The sequence below is a fragment of the Anoplopoma fimbria genome, chromosome 24, assembly GCF_027596085.1.
Source record: "Anoplopoma fimbria isolate UVic2021 breed Golden Eagle Sablefish chromosome 24, Afim_UVic_2022, whole genome shotgun sequence".
Lineage (NCBI taxonomy): Eukaryota > Metazoa > Chordata > Actinopteri > Perciformes > Anoplopomatidae > Anoplopoma > Anoplopoma fimbria.
Genome location: NC_072472.1, coordinates 22,338,995 through 22,355,007, shown reverse-complemented (window position 1 = coordinate 22,355,007; position 16,013 = coordinate 22,338,995). Strand labels below are relative to the sequence as shown.

Genomic DNA, 16,013 nt, shown 5'->3' with positions numbered 1-16,013 from the left:
TACACATACTATACAACTACACAGACAACTACAATACACATACTATACAACTACACAGACAATAAATACATACATACTATACAACTACACAGACAATAAATACACATACTATACAACTACACAGACAATAAATACACATACTATACAACTACACAGACAATAAATACACATACTATACAACTACACAGACAATAAATACACATACTATACAACTACACAGACAATAAATACACATACTATACAACTACACAGACACAGACAATAAATACACATACTATACAACTACACAGACAATAAATACACATACTATACAACTACACAGACAATAAATACACATACTATACAACTACACAGACAATAAACATACTATACAACTACACAGACAATAAATACACATACTATACAACTACACAGACAATAAATACACATACTATACATACAATAAATACACATACTATACAACTACACAGACAATAAATACACATACTATACAACTACACAGACAATAAATACACATACTATACAACTACACAGACAATAAATACACATACTATACAACTACACAGACAATAAATACACATACTATACAACTACACAGACAACAAATACACATACTATACAACAAAATAAGATAGAACAGGAATAAAAAATAAAAATATGCCATAGAATATTTTTTTTTAATATACGAAGCTCATATAATGCACTCAAGAGGGGGAGAGCAATTGCGTAAGTCTGCGTAGGTGTGATTCATCTCATCGAAGTGTATTTCATCTTTGTGCTGAAACCCGAAGCGAAGACGGAAACGACGGTGAGACATCCTCTTGCGTCGCAGTGCCTCTCTGTAGTGCTAGTTGGGGCGTGTTGACGGACCATCCTGCAAACTGAGTTTATAACAACTCACGAACCAGCCGAGTATCCTGCTCAACTCACCTCACGGTAACGTTTAATACAAGTTATATATGATACATATATATATATGATAACTATAAAGGATTAGGTATTTGATAATGACGGTACTTCCAAGTTTAGCTAGATATGACAGATAGTTAGCTTAATGTTAGCTTAGCTAAACGAAAGTTAGCTAGCGTTCGCATATGTCTTAAATACAGGCGGTTTACGTCGTCAGAAGATAAACTTACACTGATATATAATGCAACGTAAAAACACGTTAATGTATCTAATCATTACGTTACGTTGATGCTGAAGTGGCACATTAAGTTACCTTCTAATGCGAGTTCAAAGAAGACATTGTGAACGTATGATTCATCAAGATAACCTTTTAAAACGGATCTGCTCTTCGCAATGTGGGTGCGGCTTTGAGGTTTCTTTTCCATAACAGGAAAACATTTTAGGACGGGGTAGTGGGGGGTGCCACTGAGAAGAAAATAAAAAAACATGGATAACAAGCTCAACTAGTGCTGCTTTAAACACCCGTGCATTTTGTCGTGGGTGACATTCACATTGAGTTGTCTATTCTGTGCGTGTGTTTGGGTCTTTTTTGGAACCATCTACTACTGCTTTCTGATTCTTATTAATAGTATTTGCATTGTTATATTTTCCCTAGACAATAAATTCAGGTTTTGCTTGGGATTTCTGAGATATAGACTCAAGAGAACATGCACAGCACTTTGTTATGTAGCCTAGCTGTAGTTAATTGCTATAGTGACTAATGTATTTTTACCTGCATTACTTTAACCACAAGTGATATCTGTTGCTATTCATTTCTAAATATTTTATTCTACTTGTAGATACATGTATAAAACCATGGTCTTGTGGTACTGAAGTCAAGAATCTGAAATTTTGTGGCGTAAATCTTTCCCCTAATTCTTGTTGTGTTTTGCATTCACAGTTAAAGGAAGATGTTTTTTGCCAAGAAATTACTCGGTGGCATCATCGATGCTGTCAGGTGAGAATCTGTGCAAAGTCTTACCTCTCGAAGCCAAAAACAAATGTGGTTTGTGATTTAACCTCTCTCGACCTTTTTTTAATCCTGTCTTTGCAGCAACATCGACCCAAACCAGTTTGTGCCTTCTGACCCGGTGAGTGATTTTACATTACATTACCAGCTCAGTCTTGCCATTGGTGTCCTGCTAACTCTGGATTGTAATGTTTTTCTGTGACACTCTCATGCAGCCTCCACCACGCAGGCCAACTGTATATGCCGAGCAGCATGAGAGTGATGAGGAGAAACAGTTCCGTAGAGTCTTCCAGCAGCTCGCTGGAGAGGTGAGATCTAGTTCTACCTGTGCCTCACTTTGAAGTTGTCTTGTTTTCTGCAGTACTCGCACAATCTTTATATAAATTCAACTTCATTAATACTAGAAAATCAAAGTCTACAGGGTGTTTTTAACTATTCAAATAACTCTCCAGCATCCTTACAGTTTAGTGTCTGTACAGGTTTCTGCTGACTTTGTGATGGTCACACTGTAAAATATTTGTCCTATAGGACATGGAAGTGAGCCCGCCAGAGCTGTTGGACATCCTCAACAGAATCATCGGAAAGCGTAAGACATGTGCCACATTTAGAGTCTAAATGCTTTTACACAACGAGGGCGTGATGAATATACGGACATGAAAAAGCAAAAATACTCTCCTGCAAAATTATATGTCTAGGGGTTTTATCGTGAAAGTATGTATAGGGCTTTTGTTGTGAAAAGAGTAAAAGCTCAGAAAAAAAATATGTTGCTTTCCCACTGTTTAATAATCGTGTTATGTGTGAAAATATTCATTACAAAAAAAAGTTAAAAAAAAAAATATTTACATCCAAATTAATATCACAAAAAACATCGCCCCCTCTGTTCAAAGGACTTATCTCTTACACATCCCTGTATGTATTTCCTATAGTTCTGGTTGGTGTACCACACTCTGTTGGGATTCAATCCTTTGTAATTCAATATTCAAACACATTTTCATGTGTCTTGGAAAAAAGGGGGTAACACATGGGAACATGGTTTCTTGTGTTTCAGATGGAGACCTGAAGACAGATGGCTTCAGCATTGAGTCTTGTAGGAGCATGGTGGCAGTCATGGATGTATCCTTTCTGTCATAACTGGGCTTTATGTGTTGTGTGATCCAGGCGGCCGTATGAAGCTGACAGTAAAAATACACACATCAACAACTGGCTATAAAAAGTGACGTGTTGACTCACCAGACTCCCTCACACCCACAGCTCATTGAAACACTGTGGACTATTACTGCCATGATTTGGCCATCCAAACAGATTTTTACATTTGGGCCGAGCCTACACCCCTTATGTCCCGCAGCATTGGAAGTTGAGGGTTATAAGTAAGGGGCTCCGATCACAACAATTAGGGGGAACTCTCGAATGGAGCTCTGAGCAAGTATGAAACAAAATCTGTCACTCATTCCCTAATGTGAATTATTTACCACACAAATGAGGAAGTCACGTAAAATCACGCCTTGGGCAAATACAACGTGTCCACAAGTAATGCAACTGTTTGTTTAAGATGGAGCCAAAGAAGAAGACGTTGTCTGTTGTCCTTAATGCTCTTACAGAGTGACAGCACTGGAAAACTCGGCTTTCATGAATTCAAACAGCTCTGGAACAATATAAAGAAATGGCAGGTGAGTACAGCTCACCCATTTCATTTGTCCTGCACACCTGTTTTGTTTTTTTTAATGTACAGTGTGCTACACTTATTATGTGATGAACTTCCATGTTTTACATACACATACATCTGTATACTGTATTTACTGAAGGGCACATTATTAAGTGGAACAGATTATTTCATTTCCTGTTGAATTAAGCCTACCAGATATCCCCCCATTATTTTTTTAATTGTAAAATAATGCAATTGTAATCATTTTACAAGTAATTCTTCAAATGAATTTCTAGCTGGTACACCCAGGTAGACAGGTTGTTAGAAATAAATGTGTTTAATCATTTTTTTCTTTTACTCTTTCTAGGTAGTGAATCAGCTTAGCAGGAAATTTTCTAGGCATTAATGCATTGAATACTTATGATTGTTGTTGTTTAGGGAGTGTACAAAACCTATGACACAGATGGCTCCGGTGTCATCGGTGCAGATGAGTTGCCCAACGCCTTCAGAGCAGCTGGTGAGTTTTGTTTTTGTATTTATTTCCCCTATTGTTGTTTAAATGTTTGCACAGCTTCTCAAAGGATTCAGTCAAAATGAAACTTCAGTCATGCCAGTAATAAATAAATCACCTTCACCCAGAATGCACCTTTGAAAATACCTGTAATCAATTGGATCACTCAGAAATCAGGACTCAGGTTCTCTCTTTGGTGTGAATAACAATGTAGAGAAAGTTAGGACTGTATTTACAATATACTGTATTTAGTTTACAGTATAATACAGTAATATGTTTAAAATCATTGTGTCTGATACTGTTGTGAGTATATGAGTATTGAGAAAATGCATTTATGTTCATAGTCTGTATTTACTGCATGCTACAAATGAAAATGATAAGTGTTTTATACTCTGAACATCAGTGAACATTCGGCATGTGGAGAGAGTTGTTTATCTGGTGTTTGTGTGTAAGGTTGTGATTCAAAGATAAAAAAAAATTAAAGAGTTGATATAGGTTAGAACCAAGTGTTTGCTTTTGCAAGTCATATAAGATATTTTGTTTGTATGTTTTTGGTTTTTGTGTTTAAAGCTTCAACAAAGAGGGCTCTAGTTTCAGAAAATGTGCTTTAGCCTATGCAAAAACCTGTAAGAGCCACAGGTAAAGCAACAGTCATGGATGCAGCAAGAACTTACAAGAGGGCTTTTTGATTAACCGTCAACAGCCGGGCATGTTTGAATGGAAATTTCATAAGACAGAAACCTACATAGAAATAAGATCTATAGCCATTATTTATCAAAGAAAGGTTAGGTTTGGCTTAGCCTCTGCTGGCAATCATTTTATTATCCTGTCAGGGCGAGTGAACACTGGCTACATAGACATTTGGGCAGACAGTCAACGGTTTCTGAACTCTGTTGAAGGCCTTATCTTTGAGCTGCTGGTAATGATTTGAATATCACACCAGTATTTTGTATAAATTTGTGTTATCATTAACATCTGCTTATCTCTTCCCCAGGCTTCCCCCTCAATGACCAGCTGTTCGACATGATAATCCGCAGATACAGCGATGAAGCGGGCAACATGGATTTTGACAACTACATCGGCTGCCTTGTGAGGCTGGATGCCATGTGCCGTGAGTTTGAAAGACCAGTGCTGAAATAAATGGATTAAATGTATTTGTTTTAACAGCTGTGTGATAAGAATGATTGACTCATTAACCGAAGGTGTTGTAGGCATAAGATCAGATAAGATAAAAATGTATTAATCCTTAAGGAAAGTCTTGTGCCAGAGTTTCATTAAAGATTAAAACAGAAGAATAGCAAAAAACAATAGTCAAAAATATAAACATATACAAACAATAGAATAACAATTATTAAGTGTTAAAGAAATAATATTGACACCATTGGGGAAAAAAAGAATACAATAGCAGTAAGAGTAAGGTAAATTTAAAAAAAGAAATAGTAAAATACAACAACAAATACTAAATACAATAGTAAAAATATAAAGTGTATAAGAAGTGATGCTTATACCAAATGCCTAATGAAAACTAAAATAAAAAGATATTGAGCATGATCTTGAGAGAGATATTATCAATGATATTGGAAAAAGTAGTAGAAATTTATATTGCACATATATTAATATATATAATTGCAAAATGTTTAAAAAAACAATATTGTACATGTTGTAAGTGTCCAATTTCCCAGCTGTCCTTTCTGCAGTAGGGGAAATAGTTCAATAGTTTGATGATAACATCTGTTCTGATTCAGGTGCCTTCAAATGCCTGGATAAGGATAACAACGGGACTATCAAAGTCAATGTTCAGGAGGTAAGCTGATCTCAGGTATTTGAAATCTTATTGGGGTTTGACTGGAATTCAGAGTTCTAAAGTCCTCCTCTCTGCTCTCTTGTGTCCTTACAGTGGCTTCAGTTGACCATGTACTCTTGAGTCCAGACGACGTCGCCCCTTCTGCTTTGAACCACTTCTTTTGTTAGCACAAAATATTTTCTCAACCAACCCTACAACCCCCTTTTATTCAGCAAATCCCTTTTGTGTGCAGGTTTATTTTTGAATGTTAATGCAAGTGAAGTGGGATTGTTCACTGTTTCAGTGAACTTATACTTAGAACTGTATACTAAATTATACAGAATTTATACTGAATTAGCAACCCATAAAAGAACAAACCTACACTCACAATGGTACAATCGGGTGCATAAATACGATAGGATGTCGAATTGGTGTCATTTGGTCTGCTTGTTTGGCATTTTGCTTTTGATCTTCTTCAGGCCTGAGAGGAGGCAGGCCAACATCAAGATGTTTTCTACACAGTGAAAATTTTAAAAACTTAATGTGAAAAAGCAGAAAACTCCTGTTTGTGTGTGGCTGTGGCTGGTTTTACAAAGATTGTATGTTAAGAGGGATCTGTGGTGGTTGGCCAAAACAAAATGCGGATATTCCAGTTTTCTGTTGGAGTGAACAGAAGTTAACAGTGCGAAGCTGTAGCTGTTTGTCGTTTGAACGGCCACCCACACAGTAGGTTCCACTTATTTTACCTAGTTATATCCTTCTCAGAACTATGTGGGCGTGTACAGATGATTGATTGACATCTACGTGTCTGCTGTTATTTTTCTCCTCATACCTTAGCACATGGATTTAAGTGACCGCGCCAATTCTTAGAAAAGCTCCACCCAACTTCAACCTAAGCAGAGTGACTGTGACTAGAAAAACCTGTCAGGATGTGCAGGAGCCTCTAAGAGTGTTAATGTACTGCAAACAGCAAATCACTCCTTACAGTTTAAAGGCTCAGCACGCAGCACGTTTTCAGGTGTTAAGGCTGAATAGACACATTCATCAGGTGGAGCTATTCTGAGAATTACTCGAGCTCATGCAAATCCCTTCATTCATGAGAATCACAAGGGTGTAAGTTGCCCCTACCCAACTGGTGTAACAACACAAACAGGATCGTCAATCAGTGTGCAGCTCAGAGAAAAGGGTCTAAATTGGGGTAAAATTAGGTTAAAAGGTATGGATGGACCATGTCTTTGCAGAGACTTTCATATATACAAATCTAGAGCTTTGTAAAGTTATACATGTATCTAAAGTGTCACTATTTGTTTAGTCTGACTCAGATGCAGAGTTAAAGCCAGTTATTGGCTGCGGATTTCATGCAATATTCTCCTGCTCTTCCGCAGTCTATGCCATCTATCGTCGCTGCGTCTTTTGCTTAGCACTGCCCATGAGAATTGTAAAAAGTTTATTTTCAAAAAAAAATTGCCCCTTTGGCAGAATGGTAATGTGTGGAGCTAGGCCCTTCTTTAGCGCAATGTACTATTTGTTAGACCACAGTCATATTCATAATCCTTGTTAGACCCGCCCCAAGCCTCACTGGAGATTCTTTTTCACCAAAACAACAACGTCGACAGCATTTTATTTAAAGCTTACAAAAAACAATGGTAGATCTGTTAATTATGGTACACACACTATTGCAAGCAGATCGTCGTTTAATGATTTGAACACTCCCTTATTTTTGTATGAGAGTTGCACTGTTACTGTATATGCATAGTGGTGAGGAGCACCAGTTCTTTCTCTTTTATATTGATAAACATTAACATCCCAAGAGACCTTGCTTTGTTTGGGCAGGCTCATGTGTTACCATTTCAATGCTGTTCATTCAATGCTGGTAATGCAACTTGGCCATAGCTAACTCTATGTTTCAGCTCACTTACCACTTTACTTATCACTGTGCTACTTGTTCAAAATGCCTGCATTGAATAACGACAGCACAATGTGTAAATTGATAATATATAACATGTGTATGCCACTAATGCATGCAGCCAGTAGTAGAGATGGCAATATTAAGTGTTCTTAACCATGTAGTTATAGCCACATCCTTTAAACTGTTAAGGAAAAATGCTTGGTGAAATAAATACCTGTGCCATATTTGGAATAAAATGGTATGTTAAATGTGTAAGTCTTATTCTTGATGCACTACGAACAGTTGATGCGTGCTACTTTTAGTCATTGGTCAATGACTAATGGAATCTCACTTAGGCTGAACTGGGATCTGCTTCTGGACCATTCAGATTGACACTGGATATTACATTTTAAATAGAACCCAACCATTGTTTTTTTTCTTTGCTCAAATCGGGAGTTATAGACAAGATTTTGCAAATTAATGCAGATCCATTTGGTGTTTAATGGTGGGTATGGTGCTTTAAAGTTATCTATCCATCCAACCTTAAGGTTTATGCATGCATCCGAATCTAGTCGACTTTATTTTCAAAGATAGTTCATTATATTGAATGATCCTATTGCATACATTGCTGAGCTACACACTGTGCTGGTTGTTGAACCAAGTCAAGTTAACTACAGAGATACAGAGAATACAAGTGCTCCTTCAAAATAAAAGCACGGTGTTACAACGGGGAGAGTATAAGAAAAAAAAACGAAGCACACGCAATTAGCGAAAACACAAGATGAATCGTGTTTATCGTTTTATTTAGGGGCCTGTACGATAGCTATACTGATATCGTTATGTTCGTCAACACATATTTAGCCAGCTGCTCTAACTGAGTTGGCTGACGCTAGCTAGCTAGCTAGCTAGCTAACGTTAACCGGACATCTTTCGCGTAGCGTTAGCTTCGTACTGGCTAGCTTGACAGTAGCTATCTTGTCGATAAGGAAGTTTATCATTACGTTTCTGGACCAAATCCCAACTCCTTAGACTTGGGGGTATGTTCACCATCTCATTAACTATTCTTGCCATTGTGGTATTCCTCGTGAAGTGAGGTTACGCGAAGTGCTTCATTACCCATTTCTGATTAAAGCAGCGCTAGCTAACGTAGCAGCGAGAGCTAGCATAGTGTGCTGTTGTGTAACATTGGACCAAAGCTAGCGTGCCAAACCGTGCTGCACGATGTGAGGTACATTAAATAGCTGGTACGTGTTAAAACAACCAGGGCAATGTAGGTATTAAGGCAGAATTTGAGTTGTTGCTGCGAGTTAGCTCTACTTATAGCTAACAAGCTAACCAGGTGTAGCGTCGTCCATTGTCCGTTCACTCTCTCACGGCTAGCACTGACATTGTTATCACGCTAAACCTGCTCCATGTCCCTACTTAACGGTATGAAAACAGTGAGACATATGCATGTGATTACGTTAGAGTTAACATGTTGTACATATTCATTCATTATGTATTCAGCGTCCACCATCAACTAACGTTATTCCTCATTGCCCAGCTGTTTAGCCTGCATTAATACTAACTGTACTTACCTTAGCTTTCAAGTCAACCATTTGTGTGTGGCATTTAATCTCAGTCTCAAATGTGAAATGCAAGATGTAGATTGTGAATTGATACAGTGGTGACGTGAGTAGATTCTTCATTAACGCCCCCATGCTCTTTTAACTTTGTAGCACAACACCGCCTGACAGACAGCTGGAGAAGCTGAGGCTCTGCAGAGACTACAAAGTAGCTGGATACCTATTGACACTTTTGGGGAGGATGTCTTCACCAGTATACTACAACCAAGACAGTGTTATTCGCTTCAAGAAAAGAAAAGCTCGCTTCTCTTTCAGTGAAGTCCACATACTTTTGGATGAAGTGAGGAAGCATCGGATGGTTGTTGTGGGTATGTGTGCTGATCCCAATCAGATGGAAGAAGATTGCACTTTGAGGTTTTGTGTCTGGGTACCCAGGAACTGAATGATTGCACAGTAGCTAGTTTATCAAATATATGAAATAGACAAAGCTAAGCACAGGAATTCAAATTGTTTTGCCATGCACAGGTATAATAGGAGTTAAAGTAAGTCTGTGAATATTATAAAATGTTGAATGTTTGCCTGATCACTTACAAAAAGCTTTTATAGGGAAGTGCTTAAGGTCATTTTTGTTTTGACCCCCCCCCAAAGGCAAATTCAATCGTGGCGTGCAAACAGACGTGAAGAAGCGCACGTGGGCAGAGATCACCGCACGTGTCAATGAGATCGGGGAGTGCCAACGGGAGGTCATCGAGGTCATCAAGAAATGGTCTGATCTGAAGTGTGACACCAAGCGGAAAGTGGCTGCCATGCGGTCAGGGACAGTGCCCAACAGGGGCCTCAACTCTCGGCTCTCCCGAGACCTTAATCAGACTGAGAAAATAGTGATGCAGATCCTGGAGATGGACCAGGAAGACCAGAGCTCGGCCGACTTTGGCCCGCTGGGAGATGATGACGATGTGCCGGATGAGGAGGAAGAAATGGATGAGGACGATATGATTGGAATGCAGAGTTCTCCTAATGGCGCGTCTGACGTGGCTTTGCCCCCAGCAACCTCCTACGGCACGAGTGAGTGCCAAAAACGTACTGAACATCAGTGAAGTTTGTTTCTACATAACACACATCAAATTTATTTGAACAAATCAATGTCACCCATCTCTCAGAGTGTTGTGTGCAACTATTGGCTCACATTTAGGCCTCTATTTTTTGTTTGAAACAAACCGTTCATTTGAATATCTTTCTTATCTAAGACGTTCTTGAGGAGAAATACATACTAACTGTTTCATTTAAGTGCTTTGAATGTTGCAGGGGAAACTTCACAATCTGCCTTCGATGTGCAATACGAAGTACCTGCAACGGAAGGTGAGTTGTCAAGATAAAAAATAATTTTCGCAACATGTTTTAGTAATAAGAAAACTCTGACGAGCCCTTTTTTCTAACTCAAGATGCTGACGCCCCATTCGGGGACTCGGACGATGACCAAAGGGATGAGGCGCCTCCTTCCACCCAAGCTTCAAAACCAACAGAGGACCGCCAAGGAAACAACGGGATCCAGAAGCAAGGACAGCCGCAGACGTCCTCCACGGCGTCGACGTTGACGGCCAATCTTCCAACGTCGGGTCAGCCCTCGCAGAGCACGAGGGACAGCATTCTGCACAGTGCATCGCTGAGCCTTCAAGAACAGCACGCCACCAACATCCTGTTAGAGACAGTTTCACGCTCCCTGGAGCTTCTGTCCGAGTCGGTGCAGCAGCTGGCGGAGACCCAGCAGGAGTTTGTGCGTGAGTCGCTGCAGCTCCAGCGGGAGACGGTGCAGGTTCTCAGAGACTTCACGGGCGGAGCCATCGCACTCATGCACGACAAACTGAACGGACGGCCGGCGTTGTAGCCAAAGAGTGTCAGACAGAGATGCTCAGTTGTACCACTGACTGCACACATGGCCTTCAGGTGCAGGAACCATTAAGTTCCTTCAGACTCCACTGCTGGTTACTGTACTTTTTGATAGTACCCAACAGATTTTCTGTTGTTCTATTTTAAAACTGTATTTGTAGAAACATTGCATCGATTGATTTACTGTCTGTGAGGTTACAGGAAGATGGATTGAGAAAATAACCAATGTTAGCGTTACGAAAGAACATGTGGAGGTTTTTGCTACTGAAAGTGAGTCTCCTACCACTTAAGCTGTAAAGCATTTTTTTTTATAAAGCATACACCACATTTAAAGCCTTTACATTCTTGTAACGTTGACATGCAAAAATGAATCTTTGATTTTTAAAAAGTTGGGTCAAATTCGTTTGTGTGTCCTGGTATAAGTTGTAGTTGCATCATTGTCTGGAGATTATCACATGTACTGTAATGGTGAGTGGATTTCTGCACCTGGCCATTATATGGTCTTAATGTCTGGAGGCTAAACAAGGTGTGTAAGATATTTTTGAAAATACCTGTAACTGAATAAGTTGGGATTGACTGATTTTTATTTTATTTTACATTGCCAACATGAATGAACACTTGAATATGAACGTTTCAGTAATTTCTTTTAAATATGAAATAAACCCCTCCTTTAAAATGTATTTAAACAGAACAGATGTCAACAAATTAGGCTTCTGCTCTTTTGCATTGTGTATTGTAGGCTTTTTGGATGGTTTACATCTATGATGACAAAACATTTCATACAAATTAAACATACACCTTAAAGGATGAAGCTGGGGACATTCTATGTGTTTACTTGTTGTCAACAAATCCCATAAAAAGACCAAATCCAGCAATCAATGGATCCTGACAAGGATCACCTGAGTATCCAGTTACTGAGATTTGTATTCTTCTGTGCCAAAGAGCTCAATTATTGTCCAAAAACTATTAAAAACACATCAGTGAGCCATGTTGTAGATGCGTTTGAATCGACCCCCCCCCACCACTGCGTCCTGCTGCCGTAAATTATCATTAGAGAGCACCAAATGTGTAGTAATCTGCAGCTGAATATAGTCCCTAACAAATGCACAATTTGAAAAAACCTACAGTGCCCTTATATACTTAAATTAAAGTATATGTGTGTAATCCACTAAAAAAGATTTACATCTAAAGTATGAAGGAATGGGCTTTGGGCTGACTGCCACAGACATGATAAAGAAACATGACTAACACGTTGGTCTGGGTCTTTTTATGGGACGTATTTACGCTATCAACCAAGTAGAATAACACAAGACTTATCCTGTGAAAATAGCCCTTTATAAAGTGAAGTGAAGTATCTTTGATCATCCTTTACTGATACACATCTAGACACAGTTGTCAGATGGAGACAAAGGACCAACAACCATAGATGTCCAGCCAGTTTTGCAGCTTCATAGAAATTGCAGTAGGGGGCTCTGGTGCATAGTCTGAGAGGCCAAACTGGGCTATATTCAATTGAAGTAGTTTTTTTTTACAATTTATGAGTATCTCTAGCTTGTAGTTTTATATTATCGTGTCACTTTTTCAAACAGGCATCCTTTCAGTTGTCCTATACATCAGTTGAATCAGGACTGTGAGTCAGTGGCATGAATCCTGCAGTTATCGTGTGTGAACTTGTGCCGAGAGCTGCAGCTCAGATCACGCCTCTGACAGACTGATAAACATGACCAAACAGGAGACGGTGTAAAAGAGCCCACCTCATCATTATTTTTTAATTGTGACTGCACTACGTTGTAGTGAAAAATATTCCCTTACCATCCAACATGTTCCAAACAACTCTTGAGTTATTCAAGGGCGCTCCAAAAAAATTGCTGGTGAGAACGAGGAGGACGCTTGATGAATTATTGAGGAGAATTTGCACAAAGGTCCATTAATAAGTTGCAGGCCATGTGCTTCCTGATGAGTCCCAACCATTCATGTGAGGAGCATTATTTCTTATAGGGTGTATTGCACTCCCTGTTGAGTCTTTAGCATGCTGATTGGATTTCAAACCAAATATTGTAGTCCAGATATAGGAAGTGCTCCATTCGTATAGAAGTATTGCTTAGGACCCATACAGAGTCAGAACCAGAACCATTATTACTGTCATAGATGGGGAGTTTCTTTCTAGCTCCATTTAAGTTGGTAGCTTTAATGCCTAAAATAGTCTTTAATAAACGTAGAATAATACTGTTAAATTAAATTCTATCAAATGTATTTTTATGCATCTAACTGGGGGAATTCAAAGTTTTAAAGTAATGCTCAGCTGCAGCGGATGAAGGAAAAAATGTCTACTACAAATGTATGCATCAAGTGTGAGACTTTGACACAGATGGATTGCTGTGGATTTTCAGATTACTTGAAGATGTTGCAGAAATCTCTTCTTGCTTTTGACCACACAAATAAAGAAGAAAATCTTTAAATCATAACTTTGCTGTGGCTCTGCTTAATACACTCCTTATACACTTAGAATTTACAAATGGTTGTGAATAAAAAAACAGACTAGTTGGGCCTAGCTGAAGTTTGAAATGAACATTTGAACGTTTCCACCTTTTACCATAAAGATGCATCTGTAAGGATGTTATGGGATTAGATTTTAGGATGGGGGGCTTGCCTGATTCACAGAGTTCCATTCTTAATTACTCATGAAAAACACTGACGCGAGCACACACACACACACACACACACACACACACACACACACACACACACACACACACACACACACACACACACACACACACACACACACACACACACACACACACACACACACACTTAAGAGGGAGAGTCAAGTCACATTGCATTGTTCCCCTGCTGCAGCCCCTTCTGCTCTCAGTTGGCTAAACAGCTGCCGAGGGGCCGGCCCTGCGTGCCGCAGCAGGGAGGGGGGGGGGAGGGGGAGGGAGGAGGGAGGGATGCAGCAGGAGTTCAACAGTACCGCTGGGGGCTTCCCTTCCATATAGCTGGAAGGCAGGGGGCAGCATTAGTGTCTGGCTTGGGGGTTGCTGTTGTCCTGAATAGGCAGCTGTATTCACATTGTGCTCTGGCCTTTTACCTTCATTTCTTTACGGAGCCCTTAAACCTGAGACTTAAGCCTCTCGGAAAGAGCATTATTCACTTTGAGTACCATAAAACTGTATTCTGCCCCCATCGCCTTTTTTTAGAATAAAATACGCTCTACTTTATTTAGAAAGTGAATATTAACACTAAATCTGTGCCTGATTAAATTCAAATATTGAATTCCTGTATAAGCTGCATTTCTCTGTACTATTCCTTTCTCCAAGCATTATCCTGTAGACATTTTTTTACATTTCTACAGAGTTGGTCGACATCTGGCCAAAAGAGGCATGGATTTAGAGAGGCACAATGTAAAGGGGGAAAAAATCTATCCATCGATTTGTCCCTCTGCGAGTCTATATGTAGGTTTCCTCCCCCTTTCTACTGCCCCAGTTGACCCCAGTGCCCTTTTCCTTTTCTTCAGTTTTCCACCCCCACCTGTTCTCATTCCCTCGTTCCTCCCAGCTTCCTCTTTCATCAGCCATCTGCCACCAGAGGACCGAGAGAGGAAAAGGTATGAAGGACTGAAGGAAAGGCAGCTCCGTCCCTCAGCCCGGACAGGATTAAATAATTGTCGTGCCTCCTTTTGTGCCCTGACAAAAGGGTAATTATACATCTGCTGCTGAGGCAAACAGTTGTGTTTTATTTACCTCATCGTTTCTGTTGATTTGTAGGGGATTCGTGATGTGAGCAGTGACTCACAGAGGCAGATTTGTTTGGTCCATATGTTGAGGCAATAATCAGATTGTATATTATAAAACTACCATATAAGATGTTTGTCAGTGCACCCTTTTGTAACGCCTGTGTCTATAATGCATTATTAACATACTTATAAACTGTTCCAATCTGGTTATAGCACTGCAACACATCATTTTTATTATGAGCACAAAAATGCTTTATAACAATAATCAAAACACATTATAACACATTTTATAATGACTTATAAGTTTACGTGTATAATACATAATTGCTGTTCACTTACTGACATTACTTCTTTGAAGAATCATAGTTTATTATAATTACCATAGTTGTAATACATCTTAATCTTTTTATAATGTAACATAATTCCTGTTATAATGCACTATAATAGAGTTCTGCAGGAATTAGTTCTTAGACCTAGAAATTAATCAGCACTTTTTTTTAGATCAAAAAGTCAGTAAATACCGGTCCAGTGAGTTTTATCCCTGTCCTAAAAAGGAAGAGAACCAGTGTGATGCTGATTTCCTGGTTGACCTACAAAAAATACATCACACATGCAGGGCTCTATTTTATCAATAGTTACTTTAAGTGATCATTGTTTGCATTAAGTAAAGTACAAATAAATAAATCTATGCAAGAACAACACACAAAATGACTTTTCTCCTTTAGCAAACAATGACCAGAATGAGTAACTTATATCACATTATAATGACTTATAACAGTGATTATAATACATTATAAACACGATTATGATACATTACAACTAGGGGAATCATGAAACACTACGATTATGCAAGAAATTAATTATTATGATACTTGACTTCTACAAATCTATAAATGATTTATAATGTGGTGCTCTTTACGATATTCAGAGCATTAATATAGCAGCATACATCTATTGTCTATGTAAAGTCACAGTGGAGTAATGTCTACCTGAGCAGAGAATGGACACAGTAAGCTCGGTCAGCACTGTTGCCGTTTTTTGCAGCAGTTGGCGCTGTTAGCACCATTAGCTTCAGGCTGC

At 39.0% G+C, this 16,013-nt stretch overlaps 2 protein-coding genes across 6 annotated transcripts; both read left to right on the top strand.

Annotated features, from left to right (window-relative positions):
- The first annotated feature begins 812 nt into the window (after positions 1-812).
- Positions 813-7,484, top strand: capns1a (calpain, small subunit 1 a). The gene is made up of 11 exons (XM_054625599.1): positions 813-936; positions 1,850-1,906; positions 2,003-2,039; positions 2,134-2,226; positions 2,447-2,504; positions 2,967-3,031; positions 3,517-3,585; positions 3,999-4,077; positions 5,066-5,182; positions 5,817-5,875; positions 5,969-7,484. The coding sequence occupies exons 2-11, from the start codon at positions 1,860-1,862 to the stop codon at positions 5,993-5,995; spliced, it is 651 nt and encodes a 216-aa protein (XP_054481574.1). The 5' UTR covers positions 813-936; positions 1,850-1,859; the 3' UTR covers positions 5,996-7,484.
- A 1,032-nt stretch (positions 7,485-8,516) lies between these two features.
- Positions 8,517-11,874, top strand: zgc:153990 (uncharacterized protein LOC768125 homolog). 5 transcript variants are annotated; one of them, XM_054626075.1, is made up of 5 exons: positions 8,517-8,779; positions 9,461-9,675; positions 9,956-10,387; positions 10,613-10,666; positions 10,750-11,874. In XM_054626075.1, the coding sequence occupies exons 2-5, from the start codon at positions 9,549-9,551 to the stop codon at positions 11,190-11,192; spliced, it is 1,056 nt and encodes a 351-aa protein (XP_054482050.1). In that variant the 5' UTR covers positions 8,517-8,779; positions 9,461-9,548; the 3' UTR covers positions 11,193-11,874. The 5 variants fall into 5 exon arrangements, with proteins under 5 accessions (XP_054482050.1, XP_054482055.1, XP_054482053.1 ...); XM_054626080.1 differs by having other exon boundaries at positions 8,523-8,779; positions 9,956-10,372; XM_054626078.1 differs by lacking the exon at positions 8,517-8,779 and adding an exon at positions 8,787-8,970.
- The last annotated feature ends 4,139 nt before the right edge of the window (positions 11,875-16,013 follow it).

What these genes read in the sequence shown, in the direction of transcription:
- zgc:153990 (XM_054626075.1), top strand. Translation starts at nt 9,549, where the DNA reads ATGTCTTCACCAGTATACTACAACCAAGACAGTGTTATTCGCTTCAAG. An exon ending in CACGAGTGAGTGCCAAAAAC is followed by an intron (nt 10,388 to 10,612) that starts GTACTGAACATC and finishes TGAATGTTGCAG; the next exon opens with GGGAAACTTCACAATCTGCC. An exon ending in CGAAGTACCTGCAACGGAAG is followed by an intron (nt 10,667 to 10,749) that starts GTGAGTTGTCAA and finishes TTCTAACTCAAG; the next exon opens with ATGCTGACGCCCCATTCGGG.
- capns1a (XM_054625599.1), top strand. Translation starts at nt 1,860, where the DNA reads ATGTTTTTTGCCAAGAAATTACTCGGTGGCATCATCGATGCTGTCAG. An exon ending in GGCATCATCGATGCTGTCAG is followed by an intron (nt 1,907 to 2,002) that starts GTGAGAATCTGT and finishes CTGTCTTTGCAG; the next exon opens with CAACATCGACCCAAACCAGT. An exon ending in TCCAGCAGCTCGCTGGAGAG is followed by an intron (nt 2,227 to 2,446) that starts GTGAGATCTAGT and finishes TTTGTCCTATAG; the next exon opens with GACATGGAAGTGAGCCCGCC.